General features: G+C 45.6%; 1 protein-coding gene across 2 annotated transcripts; it reads left to right on the top strand.

Annotated features, from left to right (window-relative positions):
- The first annotated feature begins 2,307 nt into the window (after nucleotides 1–2,307).
- pold4 (DNA polymerase delta 4, accessory subunit) lies at nucleotides 2,308–9,813 on the top strand. Of its 2 annotated transcripts, none has more exons than XM_035417228.1 (5): nucleotides 2,308–2,441; nucleotides 3,065–3,176; nucleotides 4,097–4,186; nucleotides 5,999–6,110; nucleotides 9,597–9,813. In XM_035417228.1, the coding sequence occupies exons 2-5, from the start codon at nucleotides 3,077–3,079 to the stop codon at nucleotides 9,619–9,621; spliced, it is 327 nt and encodes a 108-aa protein (XP_035273119.1). In that variant the 5' UTR covers nucleotides 2,308–2,441; nucleotides 3,065–3,076; the 3' UTR covers nucleotides 9,622–9,813. The 2 variants fall into 2 exon arrangements, with proteins under 2 accessions (XP_035273119.1, XP_035273118.1); XM_035417227.1 differs by lacking the exon at nucleotides 2,308–2,441 and adding an exon at nucleotides 2,696–2,954.
- Nucleotides 9,814–11,117: the final 1,304 nt, after the last annotated feature.

Below are 11,117 nucleotides of genomic sequence, written 5' to 3'. Positions count from 1 at the left end.
GGCCTGCTTTGCTCTATGCTTGATTCACAAGGGGTTACCAGGTCATTCATTTTTTTATTTTCGAGAACAGAAAAATAGTAATTATTTGAATAAAGCAGCCTCGTTGTCCTTATATTGTTTGGTAATTGAATAATTTTCCCCTGCTTCTCCCTCAGAGGCACCAGTAGCATCAACGTTGGCTGTGTCTTTGTTGCTAGAGTCAGTGTAAGCTGTAGAGTGTTGGTGGAGACAGTGTTAGTTGTGGAATGTCGGTAATAGTCAGTGTTAGTCGTGGAATGTTGGTAATAGTTGGTGTTCTTTGCTCAGCAGATTTCTGGGATTCAAAAATCTGAAGTTAGACAAAAAAAAAAGCGTGAAATTGTTAGATTTATGGAGTTTAATTTCAGACCTGTACTCCAGCTTATGTTCAGGGTTTATCCTTTGTGGTGTATTGTCTTGGTGTTCATTTATTAAGCGTATATGAGCCTGATTCAGCTCCACATTGGTGTTGATTACACACTTTGTGCTGTGCTGCCCCAAGTGAACGTCAGGTGATCTTTGTGTTGTGACGCAAGTAAAAGTGAAAATTTGTCTTGCACCAATCAGCTGTCTACTTTGTAACATCAAGCGCACCATTATGCTAGATTTACACTTTGAGTGTTCAGTGTGTAAATTTGGCATACTTTACACTTTCTGTAATCTGCCAGAGCATCTGTCTCCCCTGACATCACGCACATTGTGACATCACAGGCAGTGTGGGGTGGGGCTGCAGTATTATGGTTTGCACTGCTTAGTAGGGAGACGTGTGGGAGTGGAATGGTAGTGTCACTGATCACAGTTCTGTTAGTCTATTTGCACAGCTCAAGGCAGTCTGAAGCAGTTTGAGTTATGGAAGCACCCCACCTAGATAAGGATCCTGTAGCATTCTTACTGCATGTCCAGTTATGCAGAAGACCACACTGCCTCCCTGTGGTCTCAATGGAATGTACTGCCTTAATATATGGGATTTCCAGTGATCTGGAAATTAAATCTGGCTGGGCATGTAACAGCCAATAATGCAGTAGCACTCTGGATGGAGTGATATTGGATAGATGGAGGGAGTATAACTGGTACATTGGGAATTAGCAGGCTGGCTGACAGTACATTGGCATAAAGGACATAATCAAATCATATATTAATTCATGCCCGCCTTCTATTTGTGCACTTTTAAAAAATATTTCCTGCAGAGGCTTCAGTCTCCTGTGACCAATGTACAAACCACTGATTCAAATTGATGTATTCTACTCACAACATAGTGTTTCTTCTGAATATTTCAAGGGCAGTGGTTTATTCGATCACTTCCCATTGCTTTGCAAAATGAAACTATTTACCAGGATTATCATGCAAACAACACTCCATGAGTGCAGAGATACCGCAGATAATGAGATGTAAATGAAAATGTCCAAGATTTTTGTTCCCCGACAGTTTGTGGACAGCAGTCAATGCACCCCCTCTGCAGTCCACAGGCCAACACCTGCATGGCGGGGGCAGTACCTCAGTGCGTTTCAGACTGATGTCTGTTCCTTTGTATTAACACACTTAAAGTAAGGTGTTAAATGTTAGAGCCATACTTTTGTACTTCACGCAGTTATCTGCCATGTGTTTGTGACGTTCAAACCACAACACGGAGTATTTTTCCAGTTAAAACACACGCAGAAAGCAGAGAAACCACTTCCGGTTAAGTTGTAAATCTGGAAAATAACACGGACCTTGCTGAGGCTCCGTGAACATGCCCGTTTACTGACCATTTGGCTAAAATAGCCAGTTTGGGAAAGCCGTCGAATTTCTTTTCCCTTTTTCCAGCTTTCCCCACAAGCATTGGAAAAGGCACTGTTATTATTCTATGCACAAATAAATGTGACCCTCCCTCCTCCCATTGTTGTGTGTCGCGTACCTTACGTCACAGAACATGAAAACGACTTCCTTATATCGACTGCCGTAATACTTAGTGTAGTGAGTCATTTAATTTTCTGATTAGGATTTTCTATATATCAGAATATTCTGATAATCCATATGTATATTATCCATACAAAATCGGAATTTATTTAATTCTTTGTAAACAATCTTAGCTGTCAAATTTACAATTCAAACATATAAAACAAAAAGTGTACTGTGATCAAAGAGCATCCTAATATTTACGTTGGACATATTGTAATATACACACATCATTTGAGACCAATTTAATGAGCGGGCAACAGTATCGCTTTCTTTGTAATAATCCGGGAAATGTAGCAATAAATGCTGTAACTGAAGTAAAACTAGAGACTCCAGTGCCTAAACCCGAATGCAAAAAAATATCCCTCCTGGCACTTTAAATGTCTACGTCACGGCGACAGTCCGTCCTGTTTAGATTTGTCCGAAGTAGTTATTTGTGTTGGCGACTGATGCATGAAAGAACGAACGAATCAGTAGGAGAGTGAGTGGTGGGTTCAAATTCAGAGTTTCATCCTTTTTTCTAGATTCTGTTGGAAGAGTTCCGCTTTTGTCTACATTTGTCCATTACTGATAACCACCCTGTTCTTGGTCGCAAGCTTGTGGTGTTGTTTTTGTATAGTTGTAAAATTGCTATGTCTGCACGATTATAAAGTTGCATTGAACGAAATGAACAGAATAGTAATTTGTATTCTGTAGTAGGCTGGTTGTGTCCAGTGCTGCGGTATTAATTCTAATTTCTGTTACGCTAGCGGATGAATTGTATCAGTACATTCTGGCAGTGGCTGATCGTCCATTTCAAGACATGCCCGAACAATGTCCGCGTCGAAGCACGTTATTTTATCATAACAGTCCGTTGCTTCATAAACTGCTATAGCTTTAAAATATTACTAGTCTGCAGTAAACTTGCCCTGCTTTACATCTGTATGTACTCAATTTGGCCTGCTTTTAAAAAGCCTGTATTAAACCTTCCATGCTTTAAGTCTGCCTGCGCTAAACTTGCCGTAAGTAGCTCATGGTTTTTCTGATGGTTTTCATTTGAAACGGTAAGGTCATTACTGTGTAACATACGCAAAGGCTCTTAAGGTTGTTCAGGCTGTGTGTGTTTCTGTAGTGTGTTGCAGACATGAGTCCCAAGCGCAGGTTGATCACAGACACCTTTAAGGTGGTAAAGAGGGCAAAGAAGGAGGAGAAGCAAGACAAGGAGCCTGCTGCACCAGAGAAAGGTGTGTAAATGAGGGAGGGAGGGAGAGAGAGTGAGTGAGTATGTGTACTTTGTGTGTGTGTGTGTGTGAGGGAGGGAGAGCTAGAGAGTGAGAGTAAATGAGTATGTGTACCTGTGTGTGTGTGTGTGTGTGTGTGTCTGTCTGTCTGTCTGTGTGCGTGTGTGTCTGTACGTGTGTGTATAGTGTGTGTGTGAGTGAGAGAGAGAGTAAAAAGAATGTGTACCTGTGGCTGTGTGTGTGTGAAGAATGTGTGCATGTATTCATAAACTTACACATCTATGTTTTACGTGTTTTCTTAGTCTTTATTTGATTGTGTTTTACTGAAAGTGATTTGTCTATGGCAAGCCATTTTAGCTTTAATTCATTTCTAGAAGATATCACAAATACAATTCTAACTAGTTAGAAATGCTAATTCTTGATATCAGAAATTCAATTGTCACTAATTATAATGTGTATTTCTGATATCAGAAATTCAATTTAAATTAGTTAAAATGCATATTATTGATATTGGAAATTAAATTTTAACTAGTCAGATTGAAAAAAATTTTCTCATTCATTTCAATGGGAGTTGGAATTTACCAAGTTAAAATGCCAATTTCTGATATCATAAAATCAATTACTGATGTCAACAATATAATTTCAACTAGTTAAAATATGTATTTCTGAAATCATGAATTCCTATTTTAACTAGTTAAAATTTAAGGTGCCATTGAAATGAATGGGGAAAATGCTTGAATTAGTTACAATTGAATTTCTGCTATCAAGAATTTGCATTTCAAACTAGTTAGAATTGTATTTGTGATATCCTCTAGAAATTAATTAAAGCTAAAACGGCTTGCCATAGTTGTCTGTTTATTTCTGCATTCATACATCAGTAAACTGACCTCATCCTGTCACTCTGCTTCCTGTCGGCCAATCAGAACCTGAACCCCTCCCCCTGACACAGCGAGAGAAGGACTTGCTGGAGCTCCAGCAGTTTGATCTGGACTGGAGATATGGACCCTGCACTGGTACTGCCCCTTCTGCTCCCTCACCTCCTCTCCTCTCCCTCCCTCCTTCTGTCTCCTCCTCTCCCTCCCTCCTTCTGTCTCCTCCTCTCCTCTCCCTCCACCTATCTCTTCCTCTCCTCTCTCTCCTTCTGTCTCCTCCTCTCCTCTCCCTCCTTCTGTCTCCTCCTCCCCTCCCCCTCCACCTGTCTCCTCCTCCCCTCCCCCTCCACCTGTCTCCTCCTCCCCCTCCCTCCCTCTGTCTCCTCCTCTCCTCTCCCTCCACCTATCTCTTCCTCTCCTCTCCCTCCTTCTGTCTCCTCCTCCCCTCCCCCTCCACCTGTCTCCTCCTCCCCCTCCCTCCCTCTGTCTCCTCCTCTCCTCTCCCTCCACCTATCTCTTCCTCTCCTCTCCTTCCTTCTGCCTCCTCCTCCCCCTCCCTCCTCCTGTCTGCTCCTCCCCTCTCCCTCCTCCTGTCTCCTCCCCTCCTCTCCCTCCTCCTGTCTCTTCCTCTCCTCTCCCTCCTTCTATCTCCTCCTCCCCTCTCTGTCCTCCTGTCCCCTCCTCCCCTCTCCCTCCTCCTGTTTCCTCCTCTCCTCTCCTTCCTCCTGTCTCCTCCTCCCCCCTCCCCCCCTGCTTAAAAAACTCCTGAAGTACCTCTTCCTTAACCACCAGATGGTGCTGTAAAGGCATATATTCTGTCAGATCCATCCCGCAGGGGAGCTTAAGCTACTGCATACTCGTCTGTAATAAATACAAACAAGGCAAGTGCTGCTTCTTATCACACCATAGTTCACAAGCTGGATTTGTACAGTCATGAGTCACATACCGCTGAACAGCAGACTTGCAGTTACCTAACTGGCCAGCAGGGTTGCTAGTGTGCGATGAGACGCTGTAATCCAACCCAACCGAGACCCTCCCATCCTAGACACTATGGCTGTGTTGCTTTGCGATACCACTGAGCCTTAACAGATACCAGACAGGGCGTGTCTCTCGGGTGAACAGAGTGTGTTGGGTGTGAGCGGGGCGTGTCTCTCAGGGGTGAACAGAGTGTGTTGGGCGTGTCAGGTGTGAGCGGGGTGTGTCTCAGGTGTGAGCAGGGCGTGTCTCTCGGGTGAACAGAGTGTGTTGGGTGTGTCTCAGGTGTGAGCAGGGCGTGTCTCAGGTGTGAACAGGGCGTGTCAGGTGTGAGCGGGGTGTGTCTCAGGTGTGAGCAGGGCGTGTCTCTCGGGTGAACAGAGTGTGTTGGGTGTGTCTCAGGTGTGAGCAGGGCGTGTCTCTCAGGTGTGAGCAGGGCGTGTCTCTCAGGTGTGAACAGGGCGTGTCTCTCAGGTGTGAGCAGGGTGTGTCTCAGGTGTGAACAGGGTCTGTCTCAGGTGTGAGCAGGGCGTGTCTCAGGTGTGAACAGGGTCTCTCTCAGGTGTGAGCAGGGCGTGTCTCAGGTGTGAACAGGGTCTGTCTCAGGTGTGAGCAGGGCGTGTCTCTCAGGTGTGAGCAGGGTGTGTCTCAGGTGTGAACAGGGCGTCTCTGAGGTGTGAGCAGGGCGTGTCAGGTGTGAACAGGGCGTGTCTCTCGGGTGTGAGCAGGGTGTGTCTCAGGTGTGAACAGGGCGTGTCAGGTGTGAGCAGGGCGTGTCTCAGGTATGAACAGGGTGTCTCAGGTGTGAGCAGGGCGTGTCTCAGGTATGAACAGGGTGTCTCAGGTGTGAGCAGGGCGTATCTCAGGTGTGAGCAGGGCGTGTCAGGTGTGAGCAGGGCGTGTCTCAGGTGTGAACAGGGCGTGTCAGGTGTGAGCAGGACATGTCTCAGGTGTGAGCAGGGCGTGTCTCTCTCTCAGGTATCAGTCGGCTGCAGCGCTGGGAGAGGGCGGAGCTTTACGGGTTAAAACCCCCCCAGACCGTCAGAGACCTGCTGAGGAGGAGCGGAGAGGAGACAGACTACACACACTGGTACTGTACACACACACACACACACTGGTACTGTACACACACACACACACACACACACACACTGGTACTGTACACACACACACACACACTGGTACTGTACACACACACACACACTGGTACTGTACACACACACACACACACACACACACACACACACTGGTACTGTACACACACACACACACACACACTGGTACTGTACACACACACACACACACTGGTACTGTACACACACACACACACTGGTACTGTACACACACACACACACACACACTGGTACTGTACACACACACACACACACACACACACACACACTGGTACTGTACACACACACACACACACACACACACTGGTACTGTACACACACACACACACACACACACACACACACTGGTACTGTACACACACACACACACACACACACACACACACACACTGGTACTGTACACACACACACACACAGGTACTGTACACAAACACACACACACACACTGGTACTGTACACACACACACACACACACACTGGTACTGTACACACACACACACACACTGGTACTGTACACACACACACACACTGGTACTGTACACACACACACACACACACTGGTACTGTACACACACACACACACTGGTACTGTACACACACACACACACACACACACACACACACACTGGTACTGTACACACACACACACACACTGGTACTGTACACACACACACACACTGGTACTGTACACACACACACACACTGGTACTGTACACACACACACACACTGGTTCTGTACACACACACACAAACACACACACACACTGGTACTGTATACACACACACACACACACACACACACTGGTACTGTACACACACACACACACACACACACACTGGTACTGTACACACACACACACACTCACACTGGTACTGTACACACACACACACACACTGGTACTGTACACACACACACACACATACACACACACACTGGTACTGTACACACACCACACACACACTGTTACTGTACATACGCGCATACACACACACACACACACACACACACACACTGGTACTCTACACTCACACACACACACTGTTACTGTACACACACATACACACACACGCACACACACACACACTGGTACTGTACACACACAAACACACCCTCACACACACACTTGTACTGTACGCACACACACACACACACACACACACTGGTACTCTACACTCACACACACACACTGTTACTGTACACACACATACACACACACGCACACACACACACACTGGTACTGTACACACACAAACACACCCTCACACACACACTTGTACTGTACGCACACACACACACACACACACACACACACTGGTACTGTAAACACACACTCACGCACACACACTGGTACTGTACACATACTCACACACACACACATACACACTGGTACTGTACACACACACACACACACACTGGTACTGTACACACACACACACACACACTGGTACTGTGGGCTGGTTTGAGGTGTGTTATGTGGGTTGGTCTGAGGTGTGTTATGTGGGTGTGTTATTGGTGTGTGTTATGGGGTGTGTTACGTGGGCGTGTGAGTGTGTGATGTGGGCTGGTTTAAGGTGTGTTATGTGGGTGTGTGATGTGAGCTGGTTTAAGGTGTGTTATGGGGGTGTGTGAGTGTGTGATGTGGGCTGGTTTAAGGTGTGTTATTGGTGTGTGTTATGGGGTGTGTTACGTGGGCGTGTGAGTGTGTGATGTGGGCTGGTTTAAGGTGTGTTATGGGTGTGTGTCATGTGGGTGTGTTATGTGGGCTGGTTTGAGGTGTGTTATGGGGGTGTGTTATGTGGGTGTGTTATGGGGTGTGTTATGTGGGTGTGTTATGGGTGTGTGTTATGGGGGTGTGTTACGTGGGTGTGTGAGTGTGTGATGTGGGCTGGTTTGAGGTGTGTTATGTGGGTGTGTGAGTGTGTGATGTGGGCTGGTTTAAGGTGTGTTATGTGGGTGTGTGATGTGGGTGTGTTATGGCTGTGTGTTATGGGGGTGTGTTACGTGGGTGTGTTATGGGTGTGTGTTATGTGGGCTGGTTTGAGGTGTGTTATTGGTGTGTGTCATGTGGGTGTGTTATGTGGGCTGGTTTGAGGTGTGTTATGGGGGTGTGTTATGTGGGTGTGTTATGGGTGTGTGTTATGGGGGTGTGTTACGTGGGTGTGTGAGTGTGATGTGGGCTGGTTTAAGGTGTGTTATGGGTGTGTGTCATGTGGGCTGGTTTGAGGTGTGTTATGTGGGTGTGTTATGTGGGCTGGTTTAAGGTGTGTTATGTGGGTGTGTTATGGGTGTGTGTTATGAGGGTGTTTTATGGGTGTGTGTTATGGGGGTGTGTTATGTGGGTGTGTTATGTGCGTGTGTTATGGGGGTGTGTTATGTGGGTGTGTTATGGGTGTGTGTTATTGGGGTGTGTTATGTGGGTGTGTTATGTGGGTGTGTGTTATGTTGGTGTGTTATGTGGGTGTGTTATGTGGGTGTGTGTTATGTGGGTGTGTTATGTGGGTGTGTTATGTGCGTGTGTTATGGGGGTGTGTTATGTGGGCTGGTTTGAGGTGTGTTATGTGGGTGTGTTATGTGGGTGTGTTATGGGTGTGTGTTATGTGGGTGTGTGTTATGTGGGTGTGTTATGTGGGTGTGTGTTATGGGGGTGTGTTATGGGTGTGTGTTATGTGGGTGTGTTATGGGTGTGTGTTATGTGGGTGTGTTATGTGGGGGTGTGTTATGGGTGTGTGTTATGTGGGTGTGTTATGTGGGTGTGTGTTATGGGTGTGTGTTATTGGGGTGTGTTATGTGGGTGTGTTATGGGTGTGTGTTATGTGGGTGTGTGTTATGTGGGTGTGTGTTATGGGTGTGTGTTATGGGTGTGTGTTATTGGGGTGTGTTATGTGGGTGTGTTATGTGGGTGTGTGTTATGTGGGTGTGTTATGTGGGTGTGTTATGTGGGTGTGTTATGGGGGTGTGTTATGGGGGTGTGTTATGTTGATGTGTTATGTTGATGTGTTATGTGGGTGTGTTATGTGGGTGTGTTATGGGGGTGTGTTATGGGGGTGTGTTATGGGGGTGTGTTATGTTGATGTGTTATGTGGGTGTGTTATGTGGGTGTGTTATGTTGATGTGTTATGTTGGTGTGTTATGGGGGTGTGTTATGGGGGTGTGTTATGGGGGTGTGTTATGGGGGTGTGTTATGTTGATGTGTTATGTGGGTGTGTTATGTGGGTGTGTTATGTGGGTGTGTTATGTGGGTGTGTGTTATGGGGGTGTGTTATGTGGGTGTGTTATGTGGGTGTGTTATGTTGGTGTGTTATGGGGGTGTGTTATGTGGGTGTGTTATGGGGGTGTGTTATGGGGGTGTGTTATGTGGGTGTGTTATGGGGTGTGTTATGTGGGTGTGTTATGGGGTGTGTTATGTGGGCTGGTCTGAGGTTGTGCATCTTCTGTGTTTCAGCTTGTGGCATGACTACCCGCTGTGAGGTGCCGGGAGGAAGACGAGCGGATCGTTGTGGGCGCGTTTTTGCAGCGTCGTCTCTGTCTGCAGCGTCATTAGTCTTGATCTCCGGATCTGGGGACTGAGGCCTCTGTGCCGCCTGTGTTAGAGTTCTTCTGTCTGGCCTGCAACCTTACCTCACACTACATTTTAATAAAACACTTTCTTAAGAAAACTCTCACTAGTGTGTGTACATTATTGCAGCACTTCCCAATGAGTGTGTCCATTTATTGTGCTTATGTACTGTTTTAACCCTCTCAGTGCAGTGTTAATGTACTGTAATAACCCTCTCTCTCAGTGCAGTGTTAATGTACTGCATTAACCCTCTCTCTGAGTGCAGTGTTGATGTACTGTATTAACCCTCTCTCTCAGTGCAGTGTTGATGTACTGTATTAACCCTCTCTCTCAGTGCAGTGTTAATGTACTGTATTAACCCTCTCTCTCAGTGCAGTGTTAATGTACTGTATTAACCCTCTCTCTCAGTGCAGTGTTAATGTACTGTAGTGTATTATCCCTCTCTTTCAGTGCAGTGTTAATGTGCTGTACTGTAGTAACCCTCTCTCTCAGTGCTGTGTTAATGTACTGTACTGTATTAACCCTCTCTCTCAGTGCAGTGTTAATGTACTGTAGTGTATTATCCCTCTCTTTCAGTGCAGTGTTAATGTGCTGTACTGTAGTAACCCTCTTTCTCAGTGCGGTGTTAATGTGCTATGCTGTATTAACCCTCTTTCTCAGTGCTGTGTTAATGTACTATATTAACCCTCTCAGTGCAGTGTTAATGTACTGTATTAACCCTCTCTCTCAGTGCACTGTAATGTACTGCATTAACCCTCTCAGTGCAGTGTTAATGTACTGTATTAACCCTCTCTCTCAGTGCAGTGTTAATGTACTGTACTGTATTAACCCTCTCTCTCAGTGCAGTGCTAATGTACTGTATTAACCCTCTCTCTCAGTGCAGTGTTAATGTACTGTAGTGTCCAGTCAGTAAGATATATAATCTGTAACATCATTGGGGTCTGATGTTTGATTTGGACACCCTTTCTCTCCTCATCTCTGAGGTATTGATAAAATTAGGTGTAAAATGTGCTTTATTAAAATAGGTTAATTATAAAAAGCTCAGCAAAAGTGTGTCAGGGAGAAAATATGATTTGTGTTGGAACGTGGAGAACAAGCTGCTTGATACCAGTCTTTAGAATATAAGATTGATGTGAGTGTGCATGTGTGTGTTTATGTGCGTTCATACTGCATGCATGACTGTGTGTGTGTGTGTACAACATTAAAAACTCTGTGCATCTTTTTTTTTCATTTAACAAATTCATCAGTCTGCATACATATAAATGGTGAAAATCATAAATTTATTTCTAATGCAAAGCTGGGGGTTTAACATGTCATGTCCTTTTATATGAATGTTTACTTCTAATAGACTACCTTCTAAGTGGTTGTCCCACTGATTGGATAGAATTACAAATGGTACGCAAGAAT

Source organism: Anguilla anguilla, chromosome 5 (assembly GCF_013347855.1).
Source record: "Anguilla anguilla isolate fAngAng1 chromosome 5, fAngAng1.pri, whole genome shotgun sequence".
Taxonomy (NCBI): Eukaryota; Metazoa; Chordata; class Actinopteri; order Anguilliformes; family Anguillidae; genus Anguilla; species Anguilla anguilla.
Note: the sequence above shows the minus strand (reverse complement) of the source record. Positions and strands in the feature narration are given on the sequence as shown.

Bases quoted from the DNA above. Each gene is read 5' to 3' on its own strand.
- pold4 (XM_035417227.1), top strand. From the start codon at position 2,706: ATGAATTGTATCAGTACATTCTGGCAGTGGCTGATCGTCCATTTCAAG. The intron at 3,177-4,096 runs GTGTGTAAATGA...TCGGCCAATCAG, and splicing joins GCCTGCTGCACCAGAGAAAG to AACCTGAACCCCTCCCCCTG. The intron at 6,111-9,596 runs GTACTGTACACA...TCTGTGTTTCAG, and splicing joins GAGACAGACTACACACACTG to CTTGTGGCATGACTACCCGC.